Below are 15664 nucleotides of genomic sequence, written 5' to 3' on the forward strand. Positions count from 1 at the left end.
ACGGCAAATCATCGAGTAAACCTGAAGTGATATCGGATGTTCCCCAGGGAAGTGTCCTGGGACCTCTGCTGTTCCTGATCTATATAAACGACCTGGGTAATAATCCGAGCAGTTCTCTTAGGTTGGTCGCAGATGATGCTGTAATTTACCATCTAGTAAGGTCACCCGAAGACCAGTATCAGTTGCAAACCGATTTAGAAAAGATTTCTGTGTGATGTGGCAGGTGGCAGTTGACGCTAAATAACGAAAAGTGTGAGGTGGTCCACATGAGTTCCAAAAGAAATCCGTTGGAATTCGATTACTCGATAAATATTACAATTCTAAAGGCTGTCAATTCAACTAAGTAGCTGGGTGTTAAAATTACGAACAACTTCAGTTGGAAAGACCATTCATTCGTCCTCTGTTAGAATATTGCTGCGCGGTGTGGAATCCTTACCAGGTGGGATTGACGGAGGACATCGAAAGGGTGCAAAAAAGGGCAGCTCGTTTTGTATTGTGACGTAATAGGGGAGGGAGTGTGGCAGATATGATACGCGAGTTGGGATGGAAGTCATTAAAGCAAAGACGTTTTTCGTCGCGGCGAGATCTATTTACGAAATTTCAGTCACCAACTTTCTCTTCCGAATGCGAAAATATTTTGTTGAGCCCAACCTACATAGGTAGGAATGATCATCAAAATAAAATAAGAGAAATCAGAGATCAAACAGAAAGGTTTAGGTGTTCGTTTTTCCCGCGCGCTGTTCGGGAGTGGAATGGTAGAGAGATAGTATGATTGTGGTTCGATGAAGCACTTAAATGTGAATTGTAGAGTAACCATGTAGATGTAGATGTAGAAATGTCAACCTTCTTTATTATAATATTTTGACTTTCTCCTTGGCGCCAAAAATGTGTCACGACTGCGGAATGTGACATACGTATACTCATCGTAAGACTTTCTTAATTCAGGTGTACACTGGTTGCCACAATTTTTCGCCAATACTTAACATACATTAGTCACATAAAATCATTGCATATTTGATGTTATCAACGATTATGTGAAATTGTAACTTTATGTACAGTCTGACTGTAGCATAAAGACATTAAATGACCATATGATCTTCAGACGTCTAGGAATTTGCAACACATAGTGAATAACTAATGCTGTTAAAGTGAGTGTTAATTTGTTTAGGAAATTAATATACACATAAAAAAAGTTTTGCATCGCCCAGGTTCCCAGAATTCCTGAAGATAGACGTTGACCGTGGATATTGTATCACAGATGCAGTCCCTTTGATTGTTCAGAGATGTCACTTAAACCCACCCAAGGATGTAAAAAACCATGCATGAGCAGCGCCTGTTATATGGAGGGGGTCCGACAGTCGATCACTTCTAGTCATTCCACCAGGAAGGAGGTACACGGCTAGTATTGTCCGTAATTCAACAACGCCTAGATGGTCAATACCGCGGTTCGATCACATCCGATTTTTTACTTGGCGCCAGGAATGGCTCTCAACAAGGGAAGTGTCCAAGGGTCTCGGAGTGAACCAAAGGGATATTGTTCGAACATGGGGAAGATAGACACAGGAACTGTCTATGACATGCCTAGCTCTGGCCGCCCAAGGGCTAGTACTGCAGTGGATGATCGCTACCTACGGGTTATGGCTCGCAGGAATCTTGACAGTAACACCATGTTGAATAATGGTTTTCGTGCAGTCACAGGACGTCGTGTTACGACTCACTGTGCGCAACAGGCTGCATGATGGCAACTTCACTCCAGACATCCATGGTGAGGTCCATCTTTGCAACCACGACTCACTACAGCGCAGTAGAGATGGCCCCAACGACATGCCGGATTGACCGCTCGGGATTGGCATAACGTTCTCTTCAGCGATGAGTGTCGCATATGCCTTCAACCACACAATCGACGGAGACGTGTTTGGAGGCAACCCGGTCAGGCTGAACGCCTTAGACACACAGTCCAGCGAGTGCAGCATGGTGGAGGTTCCGTGCTGTTTTGGAGTGGCATTATGTGGGGCCGACGTACGCCGCTAGTGGTCTTGGAAGGCGCCGTAACGATGAATATCCTCCAAGCGATAGTGCAAGCATATCGACAACATATTGGGGAGGCATTTGTCTTCATGGACGACAATTCAGACCCCCATCGTGCACATCTTGTAAATGACTTCCTTCAGGATAACTACATCGATCGAATAGAGTGGCCACCATGTTTCCAGATATGGACCCCATCGAACATGGTGGGATAGATTGAAAAGGTCTGTTTATGGACGACGTGACCCACCAACCATGCTGAGGGATCTACGCCGAATGAGGAGTGGGACAATCTGGGCCAACAGTGCCTTGATGAACTCGTCTATAGTATGCCACGACGAATACAGGCATGCATCCATGCAAAACGATGTGCTACTGGGTATTAGAGGTACTGGTGTGTACAGGAATCTGGACCACCACCGCTGAAGGTTTTGCTGTGTGGTGGTAAAACATGCAATGTGTGGGTTTCATGAGCGATAAAGAAGGCGGAAATGATGTTTATGTTGATCTCTGTTCCAATTTTCTGTACATGTTCCGGCACTCTCGGAACCGAGACGATGGAAACCTTTTTTTTAATGTGTGTATGAACAGGTACATCTCGAAAATCGATTCTGAGACATTAACAAGAAACTGAATGTAATTTTGGCAGTCAAAGGCAAATTTATTTCCAGTTTCAATACAAACATAGAGAAATGTGGAATTCGATTACTCGATAAATAGTACAATTCTCAAGGCTGTCAATTCAACTAAGTACCTGGGTGTTAAAATTACGAACAACTTCAGTTGGAAGGACCACATAGATAATATTGTCGGGAAGGCGAGCCAAAGGTTGCGTTTCATTGGCAGGACACTTAGAAGATGCAACAAGTCCACTAAAGAGACAGCTTACACTACACTCGTTCGTCCTCTGTTAGAATATTGCTGCGCGGTGTGGGATCCTTACCAGGTGGGATTGACGGAGGACATCGAGAGGGTGCAAAGAAGGGCAGCTCGTTTTGTATTATCGCGTTATAGGGGAGAGAGTGTGGCAGATATGATACACGAGTTGGGATGGAAGTCATTACAGCATAGACGTTTTTCGTCGCGGCGAGACCTTTTTACGAAATTTCAGTCACCAACTTTTTCTTCCGAATGCGAAAATATTTTGTTGAGCCCAACCTACATAGGTAGGAATGATCATCAAAATAAAATAAGAGAAATCAGAGCTCGAACAGAAAGGTTTAGGTGTTCGTTTTTCCCGCTCGCTGTTCGGGAGTGGAATAGTAGAGAGATAGTATGATAGTGGTTCGATGAACCCTCTGCCAAGCACTTAAATGTGAATTGCAGAGTAGTCATGTAGATGTAGATGTAGAAATGTAAGTTTTATTGCATACTCTGATAGGAAATTACTTACGTAAAATTGTCTTTACTTTAGTGACATTTGTTTCTTAAATTATTAGACATACTTTTTTATTGTGTCACGAAATATTTTCATGTTCTCTGTAACCTTGGCACTTGAGCCTTCAACACGAGAAATCCACTGAGCTATGTTTGCATGTTTAGCAGGGTTTATTCCACTTTTTGGATTGTACTGAAAAGAAAAAAGAAAAACATATTCTTAATTTATTCAAAACAGGTTTGCTTTAACACTGCGTTGTTTTCACAACCTCAAAAGAGACTAAAGAAAACTGTGAAAGAACATTTATAAAAAGTATGTATAAAAGCCACTGCTATAATACATTTTTTGGTAAACAAGGTATGTGAAAAAGGAAAAAAAATTGTGGTACAATATTTCCAATTAATTTAAGCAACCCTCCTCAACACACACACACACACACACACACACACACACACACACACACACACACATACACAAACAAACAAACAAAGCACAGACAAAATTTGTGGCACCCTGTTGACATTGCAGTACATAAATACATAGATATCAACCATCAAGAACCCTGAATTCATCATCTATGTTAGATGTCAGAGTGGTCCTCCATAAATAGCGATCTTGTACACTTTGGAACCAGTTCTCAAGGACACCATACTGCTGAAGGTCCTTCTGCAATTCATCCTCCCATCGTTTGCTCGGTCTCCCGATTGGACAAGTTTCATCAGGTTTTCCCGCAAGCACGTTTTACTCCAAGTTTATTCTTCACGTTTTCATTTTCTGCGTTGTGTTACATTCTTCCACTTGGTCGTACAGTTGCTGATTCTTCCTACGTCTCCACGTTTCTCTTCAGATTGGTCCACAAATATTTTCTCTTCAAAGATCAGCAGGTTCTGTTTCCCTTTCTTTTGTGGTGCTTAATGTGTCCCGTGTAACAACACGGGTACTATTACTGTAGTATAAGTTTCTAGTCTGGGCTTAACTGAAAGATGTTATGATGAAATTTTCCGCTTCAGGTTGAAATAAGTTTTTAGACCCATTAGCAACACTGTGATGAAGTTTTTTAGGCTATTATGCCTGCTGAACCAGGTGCGAGGTATTTAAAACTTTCCATTCTTGTTGTATTCCATATTCTAACCCGTTATTGGATATTATTATAGGCTTCTCTGGATACTTATTTCATTTCAGTCTGCTCCATATTAACCCTCTCACCAGTCCTACTGGTATTCTTTGCTAAGTCCTCTAAGGTTTCTGACATTTCTTCCACTAACTCCCTTATGGATGCAGAGTTGTCTCCATATACTAACAGTTGTATTCATGTATTCAGCTTCATTTCCTTGCCTTCTCTTTCCTTTTCCCGAATTACTTTCTCCAGGAATAAAGTAAAAGGCAATGGTGAAATGGCACCACCTTGCGTCACCTCTTTTCTGATGCTGAATTTCTTGGATCGCTCCCCCTGGTATTTCACCTTGGTTTTTGTCTTTGCTCCACACACCCTCACAAAAGTTGATTAAATTTGTTGGTATGAAAAGTTCCAACAGGATGTTGTACATAATTATTCTGTGTACACTATTATATGCCTTTGAGTAATCTACGAATATTTCCAGGATACGACGGTTTACCTACCGGCTCTTCTCCCCGGTTGTCTCATGGTGTAAATTTGGTCCATGTTTACCCGGAAACCTGCCTGGTACACTGCAACAATATCTTCAGCAAAAAGACGTCAGCTATTCAAGATTTAGTAATGATAACCTTTTGTATGTTACGCTTAGTAAAGAAATACCTCTATGGTAAGTTAATTCTGTTGTTCATTTTATGCTGTGGGATAATGGTAGCTGACTTCCAGTCTTTCTAAATGTTCTTCTTTCTCCATACTTCTCTCAAGAGGTCGTAGACATTGAAAATAAATTATAAATATGTGCGACATGCTATTGAAGTTATGTCGACATACAGCCTAATTGTTCTCTAATAGCACTTAACTTAAAATAAATAATGAAGTATAGCGTATGATAATGTTACCTCAAGTGTCGCCAAGGACACCATCGTGGCATAATCCGCTACTGTAATTTTGTCCCCTGCGAGCCATTGTTTTCCCTCAAGTATTCTGTTCAGAATCTCCAGTCCATTGTTCACCTTGTCAACATCACTCTGGGATAATGGCTTTCCGGAGAAGGACGAATCCTGTGGAAGACAGATCAATAGCATTCCAGTAACGGAAGTCGCCTAGATTATGTACGTGTACCAAAATTAAATCAATAAGTAACAGGAAAGTACGTCGCTTAACAATTATCAAGCACTCCCCACACTGATATACAGAAATCTCTCGGCGACCACCGGGGCACTCTTCAATTTTGAGGCACATGACTTGTAATGACACAATGGCGCTACACACACTGATTCGAATTACAGCAGCGAGGTTGTAGGTGAGATGTTTGTTGGCAGCACTGCGTAGCGCTTTGCATGTGATCTCTGACTGCACTTTCCTTGTAAAAGACTCTGTGGCTGGTTAGACTCGTTGGAAATTAATCGTCAGTAGTATTAGGCAGTTGGAAGTTAGTCGCCAGCAGTGATGAAAGTACTGTTGGGCAGTTGGATGTGAACAGCAAGCAGTGATGGAAGTTAGATGTGAGAAGTTAGCATTTATGGAGGGTAGAGGTATGAAGTGTTAGCGTAGGCTAACGATCTGTACATGTTCGATTTGTAGACAGAATATTATTCATGATTATATACGTATGTACTAGACGTCAGTGACGATTTATATTCGTGTCTCAACTGGATGTCACATTATTAAGGTGAAAAAAAAATACACTATTTGGTTTGCAACAAAATCTTTTCTTTTGCTAATCACATGTCTATTAGTAGATAGTGGCTTTAGTAGTCAGAATCTTTTATTTAGCTGGCAGTACTAACGCTGGCTGTATTGCAGTAGTTCACGTAATGAAGATTTTTGTGAGGTAAGTGCTTAATGAAATTATATTGTTAGGATTTCTTTTTACTCAGGGCCATTCTTCAGTATGAATTATTTGAAACCAGATTATAGTTTTTTTTTAACAGTCAGATTGCGTTGCGCTAGGATATTGTGGGTCTCAGTCATTCAGCAATTTAAGTACAGACTCACATATGTAAGTAAAGAAGTTTCATGGTGATGGGGTGGTTTTGCAGCGGCGCAGTTCCTATTGTGGCAGCACGCAGCCCCGTCGCTTAACTGTGCATGTATACCTGACGCTCACAGGTGAGCTATCTCAGTATAAACCGATTTTGAGGAAGCTACTCGGTTAACTTTCATTTTTTAATATGTTACAGTCTCGCACCGCTACTTGACAGTCGATTAGTAACCTTTTCATTACTGTCCATACACTCAGGAAGAAAAGTGTTTCATCATCACGATATGCCGTTCAAGTGTATTGATATTTAACCGTTCCTGTAACGACAATGAAGTCACTACTGATGTTTTGTGAAGATAGTTACCGTGAGCATTGAGTAATGGTAGAGCGCAACACTCGAACGGACTCCAGTATTTCAGCTGAAAGCAACGCACCACCTGGTACATATTAGATACGTCTGCGGAACAGTAGATGTAACATTTATCACGTCGCTGAGGACAATCGCCATTAATGATGGGGTCACCATCATAATGTTGCGCACAGAATGTTTGTCAACAACGGAGCTTGTTAGATACCTGCACTGGAGTTGATGTTATGGGGACATGGATTCAATTCCTGTCGACAGGTAGTGTTGAGGACTTACACCACACTGGCTGTCCACGTTCGACAGGTGTACAGGATGTTCGATATAAACGATTTCTGAATCAGAGGAAACGTCGGCTGAGTGCTGCGTTCGAAGAGGCTGCTACAGGACGTTATGGACCTCATCAAGCTATTAGGGCACGATTTCATGATTCGAATCTGCATTCCCGACTACCATGCCGAACACCACTTCGTGCACCACAACACCGTGGATCCAACGCTTCAGATTCCAGAAACACTATCAAGGACTACGGCCTCGAACCTAGCATGTCCTTTGCTGTACAGGGAAAAGTCATCCGATTTGGCGTATCTATATTTCTGGAACTAGTAAACACATAAAATGAATTTTGTTTCGAGATGAACTGGAAACTCAGAAAGTTTTTTTTCATACTTTTCCACAGGAGTTCAATATGCCCCCCTTGAGATGCACGACATATGTCAATGTGGTATTCAAATTGTTCCCACACTGCAGCGAGCTTGTGTTGAATTACAGCTTCCACAGCTGCTGTTATGCGATGTCTCATTCATTCATTGTTGTTGGAAGCGGAGAGACATATCAGAATCTTATATTAACCCCCACAGTAAATAATCACATACAGTCAGGTTCGGTGACTTTGGAGGCCAGTAGTGTAAAGCTGAATCATTTGATCCAGTCCGACCGATACATCGTTCAGTAATCCTTTGATTTCAAATTCCCGCACATCCAGATGCCAGTGTGGGAGTACCCCATCATGTTGGTAGATGAAGTCGCTCAAATCAGTTTACAGCTGTGAGAAAAGAAATTTCTCAAGCATATCGAGATATGTGCTTCCTGTAACAGTGTTCTCGGCAAAGGAAAGTGGACCCTACACCTTTCCTTGTAAAACTTCACTTGGAGGGTCTCTCATCTTGTACAATTTCATGTGGTTGTTCCGTACCCCATATTCTCACATTATGATGGTTTATCGTTCCATTTAAATGGAATGTTACCTCATCACTAAACACTAAGCGTAGAAGAAAACTGTCATCCTCCATCTTGCCATGAACTAAGTTACAGGATGTTGAGCTGTAGAGCTGCACGGCGAACGGATTTCTGTGGACTTCTTGTGAAACTATGCGGATGCGTTCTGCGTCTGTGTCAGACACTCCGGGACGGCTCGGCGATTTGCCTGTACAGAAACAAATTGTTTCTCGGAATTGTTCATTGTCATCGTCTAATACGCTGTGCTGTAGGAGGATCCACACTTTACCTAGTACGAAAGTCACGCTGAACAGTTATTACTGACCCGCATTACGCAAACGTAGAACACAGAACACTTTCTGTTGTCATGACACCATTATTACTTGAACTGAAGAGATCTCGCGTTGCTGCTACCTAGCGGGAACCACGTAAAACAGGAGAGTTCGCTCTTTCCAATAGTACGTTGTTCACGCACGGTTCTCAAATAACATAACAGTTATGATTTTTTTTTAAATCGGGTGATTCTTTTCGATACACGCTAATTTACCCGTCGACCCTTCCGAAATACTGCCACCATGAAACATGACCGACTTGAATAGGGTGCATATGCACAGAACAGATGTTACCGCGTTTTCAACTGTATATAGCAGCAGGTACCACCACCAGGTCACAATAATGAAAATTTCAACCTCAGTAACCATCTTAATCGTCCTTGTTTGTGTAGCTTCTGTCTCTCATAGGCCCACCCAGACTTCCAGTTCACTACTGCCCAACCCATTGGGACGATAACAAGATTTATGCAGTGTTGGTGTACCTGTCTGCATACATCATTTGATGAAGGGTGTAGGGAAGAAGGACAGACAATTTTGTCGCAGAAGACGCTAAGTGGCTCCGTGCTGTAGTGGCTATCATAATACTGTTGCATGGAGGGTGATGAGTTCAAAACATTCCAGAAGTATCCACAAATGTCAAGTATCATTGTACTGGAATGTTCTGTAGCTGTATATATACTGTATGAGGTCTGCCCGGAGGCAGTTCGCTCCGTGCTCTTGTATGTGCAAGTGCTGAAAGAGCCTTCGTTCAGTGAAGTTAGTGTTCGTCATTCGTCTAATTACACCTTCTTCTACGTAACATTATTCCGGTTTCTCTGGTGACGATGGCAAAGATGCATACAAGTAGCTCAAGTTATATGAGCGCATAGCCAAATTTAAAAAATGGTTCAAATGGCTCTGACCACTACGGGACCTAACTGCTGAGGTCATCAGTCCCCTAGAACTTAGAATTACTTAAACCTAACTAACCTAAGGACATCACTCACATCCATGCTCGAGGCAGGATTCGAACCTGCGACCGTAGCGGTCGCGGGGTTCTAGACTGTAGTGCCTAGAACCACTCGGCCACTCCGGCCGGCTGCCAGTTTTAACTAATGGCATGACACCGTGTGTTTGGCTAACGTATTTTTCTACGTGGAAGGCACAGCCAAGCAACGGTATGAGAAAAATGGCTCTGAGCACTATGCGACTTAACTTCTGAGGTCATCAGTCGCCTAGTACTTAGAACTAATTAAACCTAACTAACCTAAGGACATCACACACATCCATGCCTGAAGCAGGATTCGAACTTGCTACCGTAGCGGACGCTCGGTTCCAGACTGTAGCGCCCAGAACCGCACCGCCACTCCGGCCGGCAACCGTATGAGAACAACGAGGAGAAGTTCACAAACTGGGAAATATTTCAGGCGGAACTGCGCAAGAATTTCGCCGACACACAATGATAGAAGTGCAAGGCTGAAGATAAATTAAAGTGCAGGGCACAGCGTCTAGGAGGAACTACAGTATCCTACATTCAAGACGTCTTCGAGCTGTGTAACATAGTGGATCCTGGAATGAAGGAGGAAGATAAGATTGCACATCTCATGAAGGTTGTTGCTGAGGACTTGTATCAAGCCCTACTCCTGAAGGAGGCTTCTAAAGCACACGAAGTTTGAACGGCTTCCAAACGTCGTTATGGAGGAAGCAACTGATTTCAGATAGTGAGATAAGCACTTGGACTGCACGGCGAGCAAAAAGACGAAACGCTTGAAGAGGTCATCAGGAAGGAACAGGCATTGAACCCATTCTCTCATCATTTCCCCTGAAACGGTGAAAAAGTCGAGACCCAAGAGAAGTTACGTTCCTACAATGCTGCACCAGGAATCTGCATGCGGATCCTGAACACCAAAGAAGACTGTCGTCTGGAGGACCCATGATAACCAACCAGTATGTTTCCACTACGGGCGACAGGGACATGTGGTGCGCTATTGTCGAGAAAGGCGGCGGATAGTTAAGGACGCCAGCGCCAGAAGACAGCAGACCGATGTTAGCCAACGACAACTCCGGGACGACGACGATGAACAAGAAGATGTGGGTGCAGGACGACGTAGGTCACCATCGCTCCAAGCTAGCCGCTGGAAAGGACGCTACCGAACACGCCGATCAGGTCTCCATCGCCGTTTAGAAGCTCCAGCCGATCACCTAGCCACCGCAACCTGGAAAACAAAAGGGTGCGAGGCCGCCGAAGAGAAAAATCCTCCGCTGTCTATCCCTTCAAAAATGATAGGGAACTACGTCGATATCCTCATGAATGGCCGACCAGCCCAAGCTGTTGTGGACTCTGGTGCATCATATTCATTCATTTCGGAGACAAACCTTCGTCAGTTGCAGAAAACCGTATTCGTCGACAGCAAAACATCTCTGCTGAAGTTGGCTAATGGGAAATATGTAAACTCTGCAGGAACATGTACTATTCGTGTGGGTATATGTAGCCTTACACAGCCCTTAAAATTCTTCGTATAGAAGAGTGTAGTCATAACGTCATTCTCGGATGGGACTTTTTTGAAAGCTTCTCAGGCAATTATAGATTGATGGTTGCTCGAAGATTATGCTAGACGAGATGAGATACTGTGGACAGGAAGATGCGCAACCGAGTGTGTGGAGACTATATGTGCTGGATGAAGTGATCATTCCTGCAGTCAGCGCTAGAAAGGTAACTGTCACGTGTCATGCCATGCATCAACCCATCGACCTTATAGTGGAATGTAGTAGAAGCATACCACTGAAGAATAACTTGGTCATCCCAGCGTCTCTCGTCTCGGTTAAGAACGGATTCGGTGAATTGTGGATAGTCAGTTGTCACCGAGAGCCGCAGATCCTTCCTAGACGCATGTGCGTAGCAAATGCTGAGCATTAATTCAAGAACAGCTGCCGAGTCTGTGGGCGAAATTAGCGCTACCACTACGAGACAAGATCTTCTAGCTCGACTATCACCAGTTCTCACTAAGGAACAACAGAAGAAGCTACTTGCCATTCTTCAAGAGTTCTCTGAATGCTTCAATCCACAGGTGAAGAGCAAATTAGACAAATCGACAGTGGAACGCCGGATTAGCACTGGAGACCATCAACCAATAAGCTAGAGAGCATACCGTGTGAGAGCAGCGGAACGTCAAATAATTCGCGACGAGGTACAGAAAATGATGATCAATGACATCATTCAGCCTTCGCAGAGCCCTTGGTCGTCACCAGGGGATCTCGTCAGGAAGAAGAATGGCAGTTGGTGCTTCTGTGTTGATTACAAGAAGCGTAATAAGAAATAACAAAAAGAGAATGATTACCCTCTTCCACGAACTGACGATACACTACATTGTCTGAAGGGGGCTAAGTTATCTCAGCCATGGACATGTACTCAGGATACTGGCAAATCGAAGTAGATGAGGCTGATCGTGAGAAAACTGCATTCATCACCCCTGAGGGCCTGTATGAGTTTAAGGTAATGTCGTTTGGTTTGTGTAATGCACCAGCGACCATTGAACGGATGATGAATCATGTTCTGAGGCACCTGAAGTGGACGATGTGTCTTTGTTATTTAGATGACTTTATAGTGTTCTCAGAGACATTTGATGAACATCTGAAAAGACTGAGGGCTGTTCTAAAGTGCCTCCAAATAGGCGAACTGAAACTTAATCTTTGGGGTAAAAGATATCAAAATACTTGGACACTTTGCGTCAAACGAAGCTGTGCGGCCAGACCCAGAAAAGGTGAGATCTATAACAGAATTACATAAGAGATGTGAGAAGCTTCCTCGGATTATGTTCTTATTACCGTCGTTTTATATAAGACAATTGTATCAAAGCCAGGTCCCTCCAGGAGTTGTTAAAAGCCGATACTAAATTTATCTGGGATGGTGCTCAACAAAATTCTTTCTATGTGCTGCGAAAAGCTCTGACGACTGACCCTGTACTTGTTCAGTATGATGAGAGAGCACCTGCAGAACTACACTCTGATGCCAGCGGGTATGGGATCGGTGCTGTACTGGTGCAACTTTCGGATGGAAAAGAGATGGTTATAGCCTATACTTCTAGGACACTTACAACATCCGAGAGAAAGCACTCAACTACCTAAAGAGAATGTCTTGCTGTAATCTGGGCCATGTGCAAATTTCGACAGTATCTCTATGGAAGGCCATTCACAGTTGTTACACTCATTCACATTGTTGGTTGACAGGTCTTAATTCTCACATCTCAGCCATGAGCAGCACTTGTTCCTGGACTTAGACTCCGACTGACGCCCTGAAACCAAGATGGCCGCCACGCCAGCCGACGGTCCTGTGTGGGGTCGAGCGCAACTTCAGCCTCACGGAGCAGCGTTGTTAGTTGGACATGGTTGTCGTGGGTCTCGAGACGGTGCCGTTGAGTGGAAGGCACTAAAGGGTGTCATGGTCTAGCATCCCAACAAGTTCCCTGTGATCGCGGTAGAGCGTTTGCGCGTCTGGGCGTCTGTTTGGCGCTGTCTACAGTCCAGTGTAAGTGGAGAAATTATACATTTATTTTCACACCGGGGATGTACTGCTTAACAAGGTATCGCATTCATTTGTCTGAGTGCCGACTCGCCGCGCTGTCCAGCGCACCTATACGCGCCTGTAATTGCGCACACAGAACCCTGGTTAGCCTGCTAGTCAAATGCAGCAGGGCCATTGCGCATAGCACGTTCCGTACCCTCCGTTAGCTCTGTAGTGTTTCTCACATGATTTTACTTGAACTATGTGTAAAAAAAAAAAATATTTTGACGTTACTTGTAGCTTTACAAGCCAGTTCCGAGGTGAAGTGACCAGCATTTCGATAATGGTAGTACTTAACACTTTGCCGTCCGGCGACACCACAGTGATGTCGTGCCTGAAATAGCGACACCACAGTGGTTTCGTAAGCATAGTATCGTGCAGTAACCAGCAACAGCACTTTAGTATCTTTTTCATTCTGTTGGTGTTTTGTTTAGGTAACAATAAGTTACACCGTCAACAAGGTCTTTGTGTTTAAAAGTACACTCCTGGAAATTGAAATAAGAACACCGTGAATTCATTGTCCCAGGAAGGGGAAACTTTATTGACACATTCCTGGGGTCAGATACATCACATGATCACACTGACAGAACCACAGGCACATAGACACAGGCAACAGAGCTTGCACAATGTCGGCACTAGTACAGTGTATATCCACCTTTCGCAGCAATGCAGGCTGCTATTCTCCCATGATAGTTGCTGGATGTAGTCCTGTGGAACGGCTTGCCATGCCATTTCCACCTGGCGCCTCAGTTGGACCAGCGTTCGTGCTGGACGTGCAGACCGCTTCATCCAGTCCCAAACATGCTCAATGGGGGACAGATCCGGAGATCTTGCTGGCCAGGGTAGTTGACTTACACCTTCTAGAGCACGTTTGGTGGCACGGGATACATGCGGACGTGCATTGTCCTGTTGGAACAGCAAGTTCCCTTGCCGGTCTAGGAATGGTAGAACGATGGGTTCGATGACGGTTTGGATGTACCGTGCACTATTCAGTGTCCCCTCGACGATCACCAGAGGTGTACGGCCAGTGTAGGAGATCGCTCCCCACACCATGATGCCGGGTGTTGGCCCTGTGTGCCTCGGTCGTATGGAGTCCTGATTGTGGCGCTCATCTGCACGGCGCCAAACACGCATACGACCATCATTGGCACCAAGGCAGAAGCGACTCTCATCACTGAAGACGACACGTCACCATTCGTCCCTCCAATCATGCCTGTCGATACACCACTGGAGGCGGGCTGCACGATGTTGGGGCGTGAGCGGAAGACGGCCTAATGGTGTGCGGGACCGTAGCCCAGCTTCATGGAGACGGTTGCGAATGGTCCTCGCTGATACCCCAGGAGCAACAGTGTCCCTAATTTGCTGGGAAGTGGCGGTGCGGTCCCCTACGGCACTGCGTAGGATCCTACGGTCTTGGCGTGCATCCGTGCGTCGCTGCGGTCCGGTCCCAGGTCGACGGGCACGTGCACCTTCCGCCGACCACTGGCGACAACATCGATGTACTGTGGAGACCTCACGCCCCACGTGTTGAGCAATTCGGCAGTACGTCCACCCGGCCTCCCGCATGCCCACTATACGCCCTCGCTCAAAGTCCGTCAACTGCACATACGGTTCACGTCCACGCTGTCGCGGCATGCTACCAGTGTTAAAGACTGCGATGGAGCTCCGTATGCCACGGCAAACTGGCTGACACTGACGGCGGCGGTGCACAAATGCTGCGCAGCTAGCGCCATTCGACGGCCAACACCGCGGTTCCTGGTGTGTCCGCTGTGCCGTGCGTGTGATCATTGCTTGTACAGCCCTCTCGCAGTGTCCGGAGCAAGTATGGTGGGTCTGACACACCGGGGTCAATGTGTTCTTTTTTCCATTTCCAGGAGTGTATTTGTGAACTTTCATTATGGCAGACGAAAGAGACGATACGATTATTTACGATGAAAGCGCGTTCGTCTTGTCTGATGTTCTTGACGACTTGGCCAATTGGGAAGAAAACATTGGATATAAAAAAAATGAAATTGGAGCAGAATCGTCCGAAGATAGTGAAATACGTCCAAGCAGAATTCGGCGAACGTTACGGTTGCCAACTGATTTGGATGAATCAGACGAAGAAGATAGGCTACGATTTACTGAGGACCAATAATAAATTTGAATGATATTCCGGCCCACACACACTTCCCAAAGACACACAGAGAATCGTGGATATCGTAGAATTATATACTTGGAACGATCTATTTGAATATATTAGCAATGAAACCTTCAAGTATAACAGTCAAAATTGCAACAGAAGGAAAGTGGATATAAAAATGCCAGATTTGTCAACATTACGGGACCCGAACTTAGAAAATAGTTTGGGCTTGCTATTCTTATGGGAACTGTAAAAAAAAAACAAGGTTCGATGATTACTGGCCAACGAATCCGTTGATAGACACACCGATATTTTGCAAAACGATGTACCGCAACCGATTCAGACAAATGTTATCGTTTTTACATTTTTCCTACAACAACAATAAACCGGATGATGCTGACTGGCTTTTCAAAGTGCAACTCGTAATTGATTATTTTTCCGAAAAGTTTAAAGAAACGTTTAATCTAAGTCAAAACATCTCAGTTGATGAAGGAATGATACCCTGGTATGGACAGTTAATTTTTAAAGTTTACAATCCGTCGAAAATTATGAAATATAGCATTCTCATTCGGATACTGTGTGAT

General features: G+C 44.3%; 1 protein-coding gene across 2 annotated transcripts in view; it reads right to left on the bottom strand.

Annotated features, from left to right (window-relative positions):
- Positions 1-3383: 3383 nt before the first annotated feature.
- Positions 3384-15664, bottom strand: part of LOC126336891 (glutathione S-transferase D5-like) — a 75226-nt gene continuing 62945 nt past the window's right edge. For both annotated transcript variants that reach the window (XM_050001003.1, XM_050001004.1), the window contains exons 5-6: positions 5420-5581; positions 3384-3598 (exon numbers count right to left, since the gene is read on the bottom strand). In XM_050001003.1, coding sequence (XP_049856960.1) covers positions 3464-3598; positions 5420-5581 — 297 coding nt within the window. In that variant the 3' untranslated portion in view covers positions 3384-3463. The remainder of the gene's footprint in view (positions 3599-5419; positions 5582-15664) is intronic.

This window comes from Schistocerca gregaria, chromosome 2 (assembly GCF_023897955.1).
Source record: "Schistocerca gregaria isolate iqSchGreg1 chromosome 2, iqSchGreg1.2, whole genome shotgun sequence".
NCBI classification, from domain to species: domain Eukaryota; kingdom Metazoa; phylum Arthropoda; class Insecta; order Orthoptera; family Acrididae; genus Schistocerca; species Schistocerca gregaria.